Below are 16526 nucleotides of genomic sequence, written 5' to 3' on the forward strand. Positions count from 1 at the left end.
TTAGCAGATGTTAATGCGAGTGTAGCGAAATGCTTGTAAATGCTGCCTATAGTCGGCCTGGAACGCGACCTGTCTCTCTCAGAATGGCATTACCGGTCCGGAAAGCTGTCATAGGTACCGAACAGGGACATGCGTTCCAAGATGTTTAACAAGTGTTCCGGACAAGTGTTTCTTCCCGGTTACTAACTGATTTAAATACCTGAGCCGACAAGGTGAAAAATCTGTCGACGTGTCCTTGAGCAAGGCACTTAACCCTAATTTGCTCCAGGGGTGCCGTACTACTATGGCTGAACCGGTAAAACAACACATTTCACTGAACCTATATGTGACGACAAAACATATATATTTTTTAAACTGCAACGCCCTTTAATGCTGTTAGCTTGTTCAGGTTTATGAGCTTCAAACACGTTGACTAGAACAGACAAATACACGGTTGGCCAAGTATTTGGACTGTGACACGTTTTGTTTTGGCTCTGTACTCCAGCAATTTGGATTTCAAAGCTGACAGTGCCGACTGTCAGATTTAATTTGAGGGCATTTTCAGGTAAACCGTTTAGAAATTACAGCACTTTTTTGTACATTTAACTTTTAGGCAACCAAAAGTATTTAGACAAATTCACTTATGTGTATTAAAGTAGTAAAAAGTGTATTATTTGGTCCCATATTCCTATCACACAACAACATCAAGCTTGTAACTCAAACTTGTTGGATGCATTTGCTGTTTGTTTTGGTTGTGTTTCAGATTATTTTTTGTGGCCAATAGAAATGAAATGGTAAATAATGTATTGCATCATTTTTTGTCACTAAACAGAACTACAACAAAAAAATTGTCACTGTCCAAATACTGTACAGCGGGACATATGCACGAAATACAGCGAATTACATTCTGCACTTTGAGTCAGACGTTTAAGGTTTTATTTATAATGTGACTGTGGTCTAAAATGAGGTTACAATTCAGTTATTTTTTATTTTCAGGTTATTATCTAACAAATAATCTGAAGTTACGTTTTAATATCAACACATTCAAGTGCATACTTTTAGGATATATGTCACATTTTTAAAACAAAATACTAAAATATGTAAGGACTATATTTCCAGAGGTGTCGCTTGGTTATCTGTCCCTCTTACAGAAACCACTGTTTATCGGTTCTGTTTATCGGTTCTGTTTATTGGTTCTGGCTTCTTTGGAAAATACCTGCAAGAGTATAAAATATATATATATAGTTTTTGAAATGTTACATAACATTTGTTAAGCAACATCTACCAGGGTTGGGGTCAATTTAATTTCAATAAAACATTTTATAAGTAAGTTATACTTGTCAATGAATGAAATAAGACATAGAATTTCAGTTTACTTCCTGAATTGACAAGGACATTATGAAATTGACCTCAACCCCGATACATTACAATGACCGTTATCACCTGGACATCATTATAATGACGTACCTTCTACAACAGGCCAGTATCACGAACATGATGGCCACACCACCAACCACAGCTATTACAGCAGAGATTACTGAGACTGCAGACAGGGAGGACAGGTCCAGGTCTGGAACGCACCACAAACAGACAGAGGAACACTTGTTCAATATGTTTATTAAGGACTCTATTCAATCTGTAATACTGAAGAGTTACCAAATATAAAAGGTCCTTTCTGATGGTCAGATACATTAGTATTGATTAACATCTGATGGTCAGATACATTAGTATTGATTAACACCTGATGGTCAGATACATTAGTATTGATTAACATCTGATGGTCAGATACATTAGTATTGATTAACGTCTGATGGTCAGATACATTAGTATTGATTAACACCTGATGGTCAGATACATTAGTATTGATTAACATCTGATGGTCAGATACATTAGTATTGATTAACATCTGATGGTCAGATACATTAGTATTGATTAACACCTGATGGTCAGATACATTAGTATTGATTAACATCTGATGGTCAGATACATTAGTATTGATTAACACCTGATGGTCAGATACATTAGTATTGATTAACATCTGATGGTCAGATACATTAGTATTGATTAACACCTGATGGTCAGATACATTAGTATTGATTAACATCTGATGGTCAGATACATTAGTATTGATTAACACCTGATGGTCAGATACATTAGTATTGATTAACGTCTGATGGTCAGATACATTAGTATTGATTAACGTCTGATGGTCAGATACATTAGTATTGATTAACACCTGATGGTCAGATACATTAGTATTGATTAACATCTGATGGTCAGATACATTAGTATTGATTAACATCTGATGGTCAGATACATTAGTATTGATTAACGTCTGATGGTCAGATACATTAGTATTGATTAACATCTGATGGTCAGATACATTAGTATTGATTAACGTCTGATGGTCAGATACATTAGTATTGATTAACATCTGATGGTCAGATACATTAGTATTGATTAACATCTGATGGTCAGATACATTAGTATTGATTAACATCTGATGGTCAGATACATTAGTATTGATTAACGTCTGATGGTCAGATACATTAGTATTGATTAACACCTGATGATCAGATACATTAGTATTGATTAACATCTGATGGTCAGATACATTAGAAAATGTATAGAATGTGTATAGAATGTAAAGATATATATAATGTATATATGTATAGATGTATAGAATGCATAGATGTATAGAATGCATAGAAGTATAGAATGTATAGATGTATAGAAGATGTATAGATGTATAGGATGCATAGATGTATAGATTATATAGATATATAATGTATAGATGTATATAATGTATAGATGTATATAATGTATAGAAGTATAGAATGTATAGATGTATAGAATGCATAGATGTATAGAATGAATAGATGTATAGAATGTATAGAAGATGTATAGGATGCATAGATGTATAGAATGCATAGATGTATAGAAGATGTATAGGATGCATAGATGTATATGATGCATAGATGTATAGATTATATAGATATATAGAATGCATAGATGTATAGAATGTAAAGAATGTATAGAATGTACAGATTATATAGATGTCTAGAATATATAGATGTATAGTATGAATAGATTATATAGATTGTATAGAATGCATAGATTGTATAGATTATATAGATGTATAGAATGCCTACCTGTGCACATAAATGACCCAGGTGTGTTGAGGCAGTCCATGTTTTGGGGGCACGGGGTTGGCTGATCGGCACACTCATCGACATCTACAGCAAATCAGTCAGAATACAAAAAATTAAAGACATGCATGTCGACTGTAGTGCCTTAATTAAAAATCACACACACACACACACACACACACACACACACACACACACACACACACACACACACACACACACACACACACACACACACACACACACACACACACACACACACACACACACACACACACACACACACACACACACACCCTACCGTGGCAGGTTGGGGGAGCAGGACTCCATTGATAGCTGTTGGGGTCACAGGTCACAGAGGATGGACCAATCAGCTGATAGCCTGGACCACACTGGTAGTAGATGACGGAGTCACAGAGCAGAGAGAAGCCTGACTGTAACCTGGGGATTGGTCCACAACTGGGATCTAAGGGGGAGGAGAAGGAAGGGGGGGAGGAAGTACAGTGATAACCTAATGATGATGAGGTCACAGTAGAGAGAAGCCTGTCTGTAACCTGGCAACTGGACCACACCTGAGGAGGTCAGATGAAAGTCAACAGCCTGTTGTAGAGGAGCGGCCTGAGCAAGGCTCTGCACAGAATCCCTGATCTACTAAATACACGTATCTTGCATACCATGTAGTTGCTAGATTTCTTTACTGACTCCATGTCCAATCTCTATCCTTTCCCTCCCTCTTTCTCTACCTGTGTCTGGTTCCATCCAGGCAGAGAGGTTAAGATGAGGGTTAGGAGAACAGCACCTGTGTCAGGCTCCTTCCAGGCAGAGAGGTTAAGGTGAGGGACGAGGGTTAGGAGAACAGCACCTGTGTCAGGCTCCTTCCAGACAGAGAGGTTAAGGTGAGGGATGAGGGTTAGGAGAACAGTACCTGTGTCAGGCTCCTTCCAGGCAGAGAGGTTAAGGTGAGGGATGAGGGTTAGGAGAACAGCACCTGTGTCAGGCTCCTTCCAGACAGAGAGGTTAAGGTGAGGGATGAGGGTTAGGAGAACAGTACCTGTGTCAGGCTCCTTCCAGGCAGAGAGGTTAAGGTGAGGGATGAGGGTTAGGAGAACAGCACCTGTGTCAGGCTCCTTCCAGACAGAGAGGTTAAGGTGAGGGACGAGGGTTAGGAGAATAGCACCTGTGTCAGGCTCCTTCCAGACAGAGAGGTTAAGGTGAGGGATGAGGGTTAGTAGAACAGCACCTGTGTCAGGCTCCTTCCAGACAGAGAGGTTAAGGTGAGGGATGATGGTTAGGAGAATAGCACCTGTGTCAGGCTCCTTCCAGACAGAGAGGTTAAGGTGAGGGATGAGGGTTAGGAGAACAGTACCTGTGTCAGGCTCCTTCCAGGCAGAGAGGTTAAGGTGAGGGATGAGGGTTAGGAGAACAGCACCTGTGTCAGGCTCCTTCCAGACAGAGAGGTTAAGGTGAGGGATGAGGGTTAGGAGAACAGTACCTGTGTCAGGCTCCTTCCAGACAGAGAGGTTAAGGTGAGGGATGAGGGTTAGGAGAACAGTACCTGTTCCATCCAGACAGAGAGGTTAAGGTGAGGGATGAGGGTTAGGAGAACAGCACCTGTTCCATCCAGACAGAGAGGTTAAGGTGAGGGATGAGGGTTAGGAGAACAGCACCTGTTCCTTCCAGGCAGAGAGGTTAAGGTGAGGGATGAGGGTTAGGAGAAAAGTAACTGTTCCATCCAGACAGAGAGGTTAAGGTGAGGGATGAGGGTTAGGAGAACAGTACCTATTCCTTCCAGGCAGAGAGGTTAAGGTGAGGGATGAGGGTTAGGAGAACAGCACCTGTTCCTTCCAGACAGAGAGGTTAAGGTGAGGGATGAGGGTTAGTAGAACAGCACCTGTGTCAGGCTCCTTCCAGACAGAGAGGTTAAGGTGAGGGATGAGGGTTAGGAGAACAGTACCTGTTCCATCCAGACAGAGAGGTTAAGGTGAGGGACGAGGGTTAGGAGAATAGTACCTGTGTCAGGCTCCTTCCAGGCAGAGAGGTTAAGGTGAGGGATGAGGGGGTGGCTGCAGGCCAGCATGTCTTCTGGGCTGACCGTACGGCTGAATGGGTCGGAGGGAACACGTGTGATGTGCGTGTTGTCACAGATGACACGGGACAGGGACACGGTGTGAAGCTGAGCTCTCTGGGTGCCGGTGAACACAGCCTCTCTCTCCCACCAGAACCTGACAGAGTGGGAGAGGTTGCTGGGTGGGCAGACATACTGTAGGGCTGATTCAAACAGACACATTGAGTGGGCAGCATCTCAGACATACACTGAGTGTACAAAACATTAGGAACACCTTCCTAATATTGAGTTGCACCCCCTTTTGCCCTCAGAACAGCATCAATTCGCTGTGGAAAGCGTTCCATAGGGATGCTGGCCCATGTTGACTCCAATGCTTCCCCACAGTTGTGTCAAGTTGGCTTGGTGGACCACACATGGGAAACTGTTGAGCGTGAAAAACCCAGCAGCGTTGCAGTTCTTGACACTCAAACCGGTGCGCCTGGTACCTACTACCATACCCCGTTCAAAGGCACTTCAATATTCTGTCTCGCCCATTCACCCTCTGAACGGCACACATACACAATCCATGTCTCAATTGTCTCAAGACTTAAAAGTCCTTCTTTAATCTGTCTCCTCCCCTTCATCTACACTGATTGAAGTCGATTTAATTAACAAGTGACATCAATAAGGGATCATAACTTTCATTTGGTCATTCTATGTCATGGAAAGAGCAGGTGTTATTAAAGTTGTGCCCACTAAGTGTAGATGGTCATGAGATTCATGTATTTTTGGAAATTATCAATATACAATATATTCATTCAAACAATATATATGGCAAACCTGTCTAAGCCCAGAACTCAATCCGGTCTGCGGACGATCCGCGTTGTAGCGCGGGTCACATTTAAAGGTCATTTCCGATTGACTCGGCATGTGCAGCATTTACTTAGCATGTGATCTCTGCGACCGCGGTAACAATGCCTTTAAATGGTGCATAGCCAAAAAGGGCCGATCGGATTGAATTCCAGCCTAATTGTTATTACATGTGTTTGTGTTTCACAACCTTGTAACACCTTAACATTGTTTTTGAGAGTGTTGCTGTGTGCAGAAGGTCCCTGGTTCGAGCCCAGCTTGGGGTTAGAACAGGGATGAAAGCCTTACTGTTACACAATAGTCTAACACCATCTCACCTGTCTCCGTCTCTCAGTGCTCTGAACTGAACAATAGAGTCTAACACCATCTCACCTCACCTGTCTCCGTCTCTCAGTGCTCTGAACTGAACAATAGAGTCTAACACCATCTCACCTCACCTGTCTCCGTCTCTCAGTGCTCTGAACTGAACAATAGAGTCTAACACCATCTCACCTCACCTGTCTCCGTCTCTCAGTGCTCTGAACTGAACAATAGAGTCTAACACCATCTCACCTCACCAGTGTCCGTCTCTCAGTGCTCTGAACTGAACAATAGAGTCTAACACCATCTCACCTCACCTGTCTCCGTCTCTCAGTGCTCTGAATTGAACAATAGAGTCTAACACCATCTCACCTCACCAGTCTCCGTCTCTCAGTGCTCTGAACTGAACAATAGAGTCTAACACCATCTCACCTCACCTGTCTCCGTCTCTCAGTGCTCTGAACTGAACAATAGAGTCTAACACCATCTCACCTCACCTGTCTCCGTCTCTCAGTGCTCTGAACTGCTTGGCCAGCAGACAGGCCAGGAGGGGTCCCACCCGGCCCCCAGGTAGAGGAGGCTCTGAGATGGCCCCCACCCATACGTCGATGTTCTGGGATGTCCCGTACAACAACAGGAACTTCTCAGCCAGACCAGAGTTACCCAGAATACCTGCCAGGCCAGAGGTCAGACGAACGTGATGGAAATGTTTTTTTATTTTATTTTTTTATTTCACCTTTATTTAACCAGGTAGGCAAGTTGAGAACACGTTCTCATTTACAATTGCGACCTGGCCAAGATAAAGCAAAGCAGTTCGACACATACAACAACACAGAGTTACACATGGAGTAAAACAAACATACAGTCAATAATACAGTGAAAAATAAGTCTATATACAATGTGAGCAAGTGAGGTGAGATAAGGGAGGTGAAGGCAAACAAAATATATATATAAATAAAAATAATAATAATATATATATAAATATAGATATAATAATAAAATACGAAATACGTTGGAACACGTTTTTTTTTTGTCTTATATTATCATTCATGGTTTTAAATGTAGTATGGTGCATTGTATACACTTATGTGTTTGGAATTAGGAGGACCACAATGAAAATTAGTGCAGTGTATACAAATATGAAAACAGGTTCTCAATGAGATTGGATATAATGTATTTTTTTATAATGATCAAATATTCTGTTTATCTATCTACCTGCAAGGTCAGAGGTGGTGTTGGGAACAGAGAGGCCACAGAGCCCACGCCACGAGCTGTAACCTGGTAGAGCAGGAAGTAGGGGAAGGAGAGATTGATGGAGGGATACATAGAAGAGGGGTAGAACAGTGCAGAAAACAAATGGAGATAAAACAACAAGCATTAGTCCGGTTGGGCCGTCCTCTAACATGTGAGTTTGAGAACAAGGATTAGTCCGGTTGCTATACTATATTATATAGTCCATGGTCTATATAATATAGTATAGTAATATAGTATTAATATTACCAGGCAGGCCATGGTCTATATAATATAGTATAGTAATATAGTATAGTAATATAGTATTAATATTACCAGGCAGGCCATGGTCTATATAATATAGTAATATATAATATAGTAATACAGTATAGTAATATAGTACTAATATTACCAGGCAGGCCGTGGTCTATATAATATAGTATAGTAATATAGTATTAATATTACTAGGCAGGCCATGGTCTATATAATATAATATAGTATAGTAATATAGTATTAATATTACCAGGCAGACCGTGGTCTATATAATATAGTATAGTAATATAGTACTAATATTACCAGGCAGGCCATGGTCTATATAATATAGTACTAATATTACCAGGCAGGCCGTGGTCTATATAATATAGTACTAATATTACCAGGCAGGCCATGGTCTATATAATATAGTACTAATATTACCAGGCAGGCCGTGGTCTATATAATATAGTATAGTAATATAGTACTAATATTACCAGGCAGGCCATGGTCTATATAATATAGTATAGTAATATAGTATTAATATTACCATGCAGGCCATGGTCTATATAATATAGTATAGTAATATAGTATAGTAATATAGTATTAATATTACCAGGCAGGCCATGGTCTATATAATATAGTAATATAGTATTAATATTACCAGGCAGGCCATGGTCTATATAATATAGTACTAATATTACCAGGCAGGCCGTGGTCTATATAATACAGTATAGTAATATAGTATTAATATTACCAGGCAGGCCATGGTCTATATAATATAGTACTAATATTACCAGGCAGGCCATGGTCTATATAATATAGTACTAATATTACCAGGCAGGCCGTGGTCTATATAATATAGTATAGTAATATAGTATTAATATTACTAGGCAGGCCATGGTCTATATAATATAGTACTAATATTACCAGGCAGGCCGTGGTCTATATAATATAGTATAGTAATATAGTATTAATATTACTAGGCAGGCCATGGTCTATATAATATAGTATAGTAATATAGTACTAATATTACCAGGCAGGCCATGGTCTATATAATATAGTACTAATATTACCAGGCAGGCCGTGGTCTATATAATATAGTATAGTAATATAGTACTAATATTACCATGCAGGCCATGGTCTATATAATATAGTATAGTATAGTAATATAGTATTAATATTACCAGGCAGGTCATGGTCTATATAATATAGTATAGTAATATAGTAATATAGTACTAATATTACCAGGCAGGCCATGGTCTATATAATATAGTATAGTATAGTAATATAGTATTAATATTACCAGGCAGGTCATGGTGTATATAATATAGTATAGTAATATAGTACAGTAATATAGTACCAATATTACCAGGCAGGTCATGGTCTATATAATATAGTATAGTAATATAGTAATATAGTACTAATATTACCAGGCAGGCCATGGTCTATATAATATAGTATAGTATAGTAATATAGTATTAATATTACCAGGCAGGTCATGGTGTATATAATATAGTATAGTAATATAGTACAGTAATATAGTACTAATATTACCATGCAGGCCATGGTCTATATAATATAGTATAGTATAGTAATATAGTATTAATATTACCAGGCAGGTCATGGTCTATATAATATAGTATAGTAATATAGTAATATAGTACTAATATTACCAGGCAGGCCATGGTCTATATAATATAGTATAGTATAGTAATATAGTATTAATATTACCAGGCAGGTCATGGTGTATATAATATAGTATAGTAATATAGTATAGTAATATAGTATAGTAATATAGTACTAATATTACCAGGCAGGCCGTGGTCTCGGCCCCGCTGCAGGTTGAGGGCACCCAGGTCTAGTGGCATCCCACCCTGGGCCTGGAACAGTCTCTCAGTTAGCTCCTCAACCATCATCTGGCCTGGCATCTGGAGCTTGGCTGGGGATAGGAGGAGGCCACGCAGCACGGGGTCTATACCACCTGAGAGAGGTGGGGGAGAGGTGGCGGAGAGAGGTGGGAGAGAGGTGGGTGAGAGAGAGGAGAGGTGGGAGAGAGAGAGGAGAGAGGTGGGAGAGAGGTGAGGGAGAGAGGAGAGAGAGGAGAGAGGTGGGAGAGAGGTGGGAGAGAGAGAAGAGAGGTGAAAAGAGGTGAGGGAGAGAGAGAAGAGAGGTGAAAAGAGGTGAGGGAGAGAGAAGAGAGGTGGGGGAGAGAGAGGAGAGAGGTGGATGAGCGAAATGAGAGAGAGGTGGATGAGAGGTGGGGAGAGAGGCGAGAGGTGGGAGAGAGGGAGGATAAGTGGGAGAGAGAGAGGAGAAAGGTGAGGGAGAGAGAGGTTGGAGAGAGGCGGGGGAGAGAGAGGAGAGAGGTGGGGGAGAAAGAGGAGAAAGATGAGGGAGAGAGGAAAGAGAGATTGCACATATAAGTGAATTTGGCCCAATACTTTTGGTCCCCTAAAATGGGGAGACTATGTACAAAAAGTGTTGTAATTTCACACTATTTGGATCAAAATGCCCTCAAATTAAAGCTGACAGTCTGCACTTTAACCTCATAGTCATTGTATAATGTCATACCAAAGTGCTGGAGTACAGAGACAAAATAACAACAAATAAATTCACTGTCCCAATACTTTTGGAGCTCACTGTATGTGGTGGTTTTACTTACTTTTGTTTAATGCACTGATTTTAAGTCTCTCCGGGTAAGACAAGAGCTTCTGCTAAAAACATTCGGGCCAGTTTCCCGGACCCAGATTAAGCCTACTGCTGGACTAAAAACCTATTTCAAATGGATATTTTCTATTGAGAATACTTTTTAGTCCAGGACTGTGTCCGGGAAACCAGGCCCCTAATATAAAATGTTCTCACCCTCCTGTACGACCCTCCAGGATGCGAAGAGGGAGTGGTGCAGGGGCAGAGGTGGGTGCTGTGGGGCGAGGCTGTACCCGGGGCCCAGGCGGGCCACCATCGGCTGCACGGTGACGTGGGCAAAGCGGAAGGCGGCGGCTGAGAAGACGTTAGCGATGCTGGGGTCAATCTCAGGGTCGTAGCCCTTGTACGGAGGCATCAGGAGGGAGGTGGGGGTCTCACCCAGGACCCTGGGCAAATAGTGCTCCCAGGTCAGGATCTGAGGGAGGAAGAGATCAGGGGTGAGGCAGTATTCTTACTTTAGGTCCGTGTCACTGTCTGCAATACAGAAAACAGAAAGCACGACACCGACTCCATCATCACTTGTAGGCCTGATAACCAACTGGCGTTGTGGTGCGAGGACAACAACCTCTCCCTCAACGTCAGCAAAACCCAGGAGTTGATTGTTGACTTCAGGAAACAGAGGAGGGAACATGCCCTGATCCACATCAACGGGACTGCAGTAAAGACTCAGACGTTTTAAGTTCCTCGGCGTCCACATCACAGAGGACATGACGTGGAACAACAAAACCACGACTCTTGTCAAGAGGGCGCAACAGCATCTCTACTTCCTGGTCCTCTCCAAATACTACGGCTGCACCATCGAGAGCGTCCTGACCGGTTACATCACGGCCTGGTACAGGAATTGCTCCGTCCACAACAGCAAGACCCTCCAGCGGGTGATAAAGACGGCCCAGTACATCACTGGGACCGCGCTCCCACCCATCCAGGACATCTACTCAAAACAGTGCCTGAGGAAGGCCTGCAGCCCCCCCCCCCCCCCCCGCCCCCCTCCTCAGCCACGAGCTGTTCTCTCCCTTACTGTTGGTCAGACGGTACCGGAGGATGAGGTCTGAGACCAACAGACTCAGAGACAGTTTCTATCTACAAGACATCAGACTTCTGAACACTTGAACTGGACTGACCACCTGCTCTGATTCTCACACAATCGCCCCTTCCCCAAAACACATGTAAATATAGTATAAATTGTGTCTTCCTGGATTATACTGATGCTAAAGTGATTATTCTTTTCTACTGAGACATTTACTTTGTTGGTATTCTTATCTTGTATTTCTATTTGTTGTTGTATTGTCCAGAAGGAACCTGCAAGTAAGCATTTCGTTGGCCGGTGTATCCCGTACATACAACTAATAAACAATAGGAAGCAAAAGAAACAGAGAGCAAGTAGAAGGGGACACAGAGCTGTATCACCTAGACCCCAGACCCTGGAGGAGGCGTCATCTGTCTGGAAACAGAAGCACCTAGAACCCAGACCCTGGAGGAGGCGTCATCTGTCTGGAAACAGAAGCACCTAGAACCCAGACCCTGGAGAAGGCGTCATCTGTCTGGAAACAGAAGCACCTAGAACCCAGACCCTGGAGAAGGCGTCATCTGTCTGGAAACAGAAGCACCTAGAACCCAGACCCTGGAGGAGGCGTCATCTGTCTGGGAAACAGAAGCACCTAGAACCCAGACCCTGGAGGAGGCGTCATCTGTCTGGAAAACAGAAGCACCTAGAACCCAGACCTTGGAGGAGGCATCATCTGTCTGGGAAACAGAAGCACCTAGAACCCAGACCCTGGAGGAGGCGTCATCTGTCTGGGAAACAGAAGCACCTAGAACCCAGACCCTGGAGGAGGCGTCATCTGTCTGGAAAACATAAGCACCTAGAACCCAGACCCTGGAGGAGGCGTCATCTGTCTGGGAAACAGAAGCACCTAGAATCCAGACCCTGGAGGAGGCTTCATCTGTCTGGGAAACAGAAGCACCTAGAACCCAGACCCTGGAGGAGGCTTCATCTGTCTGGGAAACAGAAGCACCTAGAACCCAGACCCTGGAGGAGGCTTCATCTGTCTGGGAAACAGAAGCACCTAGAACCCAGACCCTGGAGGAGGCGTCATCTGTCTGGAAAACAGAAGCACCTAGAACCCAGACAAGGCTTCATCTGTCTGGGAAACAGAAGCACCTAGAACCCAGACCCTGGAGGAGGCTTCATCTGTCTGGGAAACAGAAGCACCTAGAACCCAGACGAGGCTTCATCTGTCTGGGAAACAGAAGCACCTAGAACCCAGACCCTGGAGGAGGCTTCATCTGTCTGGAAAACAGAAGCACCTAGAACCCAGACCCTGGAGGAGGCTTCATCTGTCTGGGAAACAGAAGCACCTAGAACCCAGACAAGGCTTAATCTGTCTGGGAAACAGAAGCACCTAGAGTCCAGACCCTGGAGGAGGCGTCATCTGTCTGGAAAACAGAAGCACCTAGAACCCAGACAAGGCTTCATCTGTCTGGGAAACAGAAGCACCTAGAACCCAGACCCTGGAGGAGGCTTCATCTGTCTGGGAAACAGAAGCACCTAGAACCCAGACGAGGCGTCATCTGTCTGGGAAACAGAAGCACCTAGAACCCCGACCCTGGAGGAGGCTTCATCTGTCTGGAAAACAGAAGCACCTAGAACCCAGACCCTGGAGGAGGCGTCATCTGTCTGGGAAACAAAAGCACCTAGAACCCAGACCCTGGAGGAGGCGTCATCTGTCTGGGAAACAAAAGCACCTAGAACCCAGACCCTGGAGGAGGCATCATCTGTCTGGGAAACAGAAGCACCTAGAACCCCGACCCTGGAGGAGGCGTCATCTGTCTGGGAAACCAACCCATAGTGTGTGTACCTGGTGGACAGCCCCCATGATCTTCCTGGCCTCCTGGTACAAGGTGTCTGGGCTCCAGTGAGGGTTGAGGAGGTGCAGCTCTCTGACCAATCTGTTGTGTTCCCTCAGGAACAACGTGTGGAGTGCTATCATCCCCAGGTGCTCATTGGCCCGTGAATCACCTAGACAACAGAATACAGGAAGTTTGACCCAGAGACATACAGTTACAAGAAGGAAGAGCTATCAAGGTGCTCATTGGCCCGTGAGTCACCTAGACAACAGAATACAGGAAGTTTGACCCAGAGACATACAGTTACTAGAGTTACTAGTCTGTCACATGTTATGAACCAGTATTGGTCTGTCACATGAATGAAACAAAACGGTAATGATTCATTAATTATGCTAAATCAAGCAAATATAACTTATCTGTGTATAGCCGTATATAAGACAACTGCTGGGTCTGACCAGGCAGAGCTCCTGATTGACATGTGTACTATGGTGCATTGAGTTGGTTGGAACCTTTTCAGCGCGCTGACAATAAACAATAATTCACATTAAGATTGACTCTGAGTGTCCCTGGTGATGAACTTCGACCACAATCTGTAACCTGAGGTCTGTTACAGTACATTACCACTAGTCAACTGACCAGAACATTCCTACAGGATGTTTAACCTGAGGTCTGCTACAGTACATTACCACTAGTCAACTGACCAGAACATTCCTACAGGATGTTTAACCTGAGGTCTGCTACAGTACATTACCACTAGTCAACTGACCAGAACATTCCTACAGGATGTTTAACCTGAGGTCTGCTACAGTACATTACCACTAGTCAACTGACCAGAACATTCCTACAGGATGTTTAACCTGAGGTCTGCTACAGTACATTACCACTAGTCAACTAACCAGAACATTCCTACAGGATGTTTAACCTGAGGTCTGCTACAGTACATTACCACTAGTCAACTGACCAGAACATTCCTACAGGATGTTTAACCTGAAGTCTGCTACAGTACATTACCACTAGTCAACTGACCAGAACATTCCTACAGGATGTTTAACCTGAGGTCTGCTACAGTACATTACCACTAGTCAACTGACCAGAACATTCCTACAGGATGTTTAACCTGAGGTCTGCTACAGTACATTACCACTAGTCAACTGACCAGAACATTCCTACAGGATGTTTAACCTGAAGTCTGCTACAGTACATTACCACTAGTCAACTGACCAGAACATTCCTACAGGATGTTTAACCTGAGGTCTGCTACAGTACATTACCACTAGTCAACTGACCAGAACATTCCTACAGGATGTTTAACCTGAGGTCTGCTACAGTACATTACCACTAGTCAACTGACCAGAACATTCCTACAGGATGTTTAACCTGAGGTCTGCTACAGTACATTACCACTAGTCAACTGACCAGAACATTCCTACAGGATGTTTAACCTGAAGTCTGCTACAGTACATTACCACTAGTCAACTGACCAGAACATTCCTACAGGATGTTTAACCTGAGGTCTGCTACAGTACATTACCACTAGTCAACTGACCAGAACATTCCTACAGGATGTTTAACCTGAGGTCTGCTACAGTACATTACCACTAGTCAACTGACCAGAACATTCCTACAGGATGTTTAACCTGAGGTCTGTTACAGTACATTACCACTAGTCAACTGACCAGAACATTCCTACAGGATGTTTAACCTGAGGTCTGTTACAGTACATTACCACTAGTCAACTGACCAGAACATTCCTACAGGATGTTTAACCTGAGGTCTGTTACAGTACACTACCACTAGTCAACTGACCAGAACATTCCTACAGGATGTTTAACCTGAGGTCTGTTACAGTACATTACCACTAGTCAACTGACCAGAACATTCCTACAGGATGTTTAACCTGAGGTCTGCTACAGTACATTACCACTAGTCAACTGACCAGAACATTCCTACAGGATGTTTAACCTGAGGTCTGCTACAGTACATTACCACTAGTCAACTGACCAGAACATTCCTACAGGATGTTTAACCTGAAGTCTGCTACAGTACATTACCACTAGTCAACTGACCAGAACATTCCCACAGGATGTTTAACCTGAGTTCTGCTACAGTACATTACCACTAGTCAACTGACCAGAACATTCCTACAGGATGTTTAACCTGAGGTCTGCTACAGTACATTACCACTAGTCAACTAACCAGAACATTCCTACAGGATGTTTAACCTGAGGTCTGCTACAGTACATTACCACTAGTCAACTGACCAGAACATTCCTACAGGATGTTTAACCTGAGGTCTGCTACAGTACATTACCACTAGTCAACTGACCAGAACATTCCTACAGGATGTTTAACCTGAGGTCTGTTACAGTACACTACCACTAGTCAACTGACCAGAACATTCCTACAGGATGTTTAACCTGAGGTCTGCTACAGTACATTACCACTAGTCAACTGACCAGAACATTCCTACAGGATGTTTAACCTGAGGTCTGCTACAGTACATTACCACTAGTCAACTGACCAGAACATTCCTACAGGATGTTTAACCTGAGGTCTGCTACAGTACATTACCACTAGTCAACTGACCAGAACATTCCTACAGGATGTTTAACCTGAGGTCTGCTACAGTACATTACCACTAGTCAACTGACCAGAACATTCCTACAGGATGTTTAACCTGAGGTCTGCTACAGTACATTACCACTAGTCAACTGACCAGAACATTCCTACAGGATGTTTAACCTGAGGTCTGTTACAGTACATTACCACTAGTCAACTGACCAGAACATTCCTACAGGATGTTTAACCTGAGGTCTGTTACAGTACATTACCACTAGTCAACTGACCAGAACATTCCTACAGGATGTTTAACCTGAGGTCTGTTACAGTACACTACCACTAGTCAACTGACCAGAACATTCCTACAGGATGTTTAACCTGAGGTCTGTTACAGTACATTACCACTAGTCAACTGACCAGAACATTCCTACAGGATGTTTAACCTGAGGTCTGCTACAGTACATTACCACTAGTCAACTGACCAGAACATTCCTACAGGATGTTTAACCTGAGGTCTGCTACAGTACATTACCACTAGTCAACTGACCAGAACATTCCTACAGGATGTTTAACCTGAGGTCTGTTAC

The 16526-nt window shown here is 43.0% G+C and overlaps 1 protein-coding gene across 3 annotated transcripts in view; it reads right to left on the reverse strand.

Moving 5' to 3' along the window:
- The window catches only part of epx (eosinophil peroxidase), a 36175-nt gene that overhangs the window by 3109 nt on the left and 16540 nt on the right, over nt 1–16526 (reverse strand). For 2 of the 3 annotated variants that reach the window (XM_071405216.1, XM_071405215.1), the window contains exons 7-15: nt 13392–13552; nt 10690–10948; nt 9638–9808; nt 7558–7620; nt 6840–7014; nt 5139–5350; nt 3430–3594; nt 3132–3215; nt 1447–1549 (exon numbers count right to left, since the gene is read on the reverse strand). In XM_071405216.1, the coding sequence (XP_071261317.1) occupies nt 1447–1549; nt 3132–3215; nt 3430–3594; nt 5139–5350; nt 6840–7014; nt 7558–7620; nt 9638–9808; nt 10690–10948; nt 13392–13552 (1393 nt within the window). Of the gene's footprint in view, nt 1–901; nt 1196–1446; nt 1550–3131; nt 3216–3429; nt 3595–5138; nt 5351–6839; nt 7015–7557; nt 7621–9637; nt 9809–10689; nt 10949–13391; nt 13553–16526 lie in introns of those variants that run through there. The other variant, XM_071405213.1, reaches the window with a different exon arrangement.

Source organism: Salvelinus alpinus, chromosome 6 (assembly GCF_045679555.1).
Source record: "Salvelinus alpinus chromosome 6, SLU_Salpinus.1, whole genome shotgun sequence".
NCBI classification, from domain to species: Eukaryota; Metazoa; Chordata; class Actinopteri; order Salmoniformes; family Salmonidae; genus Salvelinus; species Salvelinus alpinus.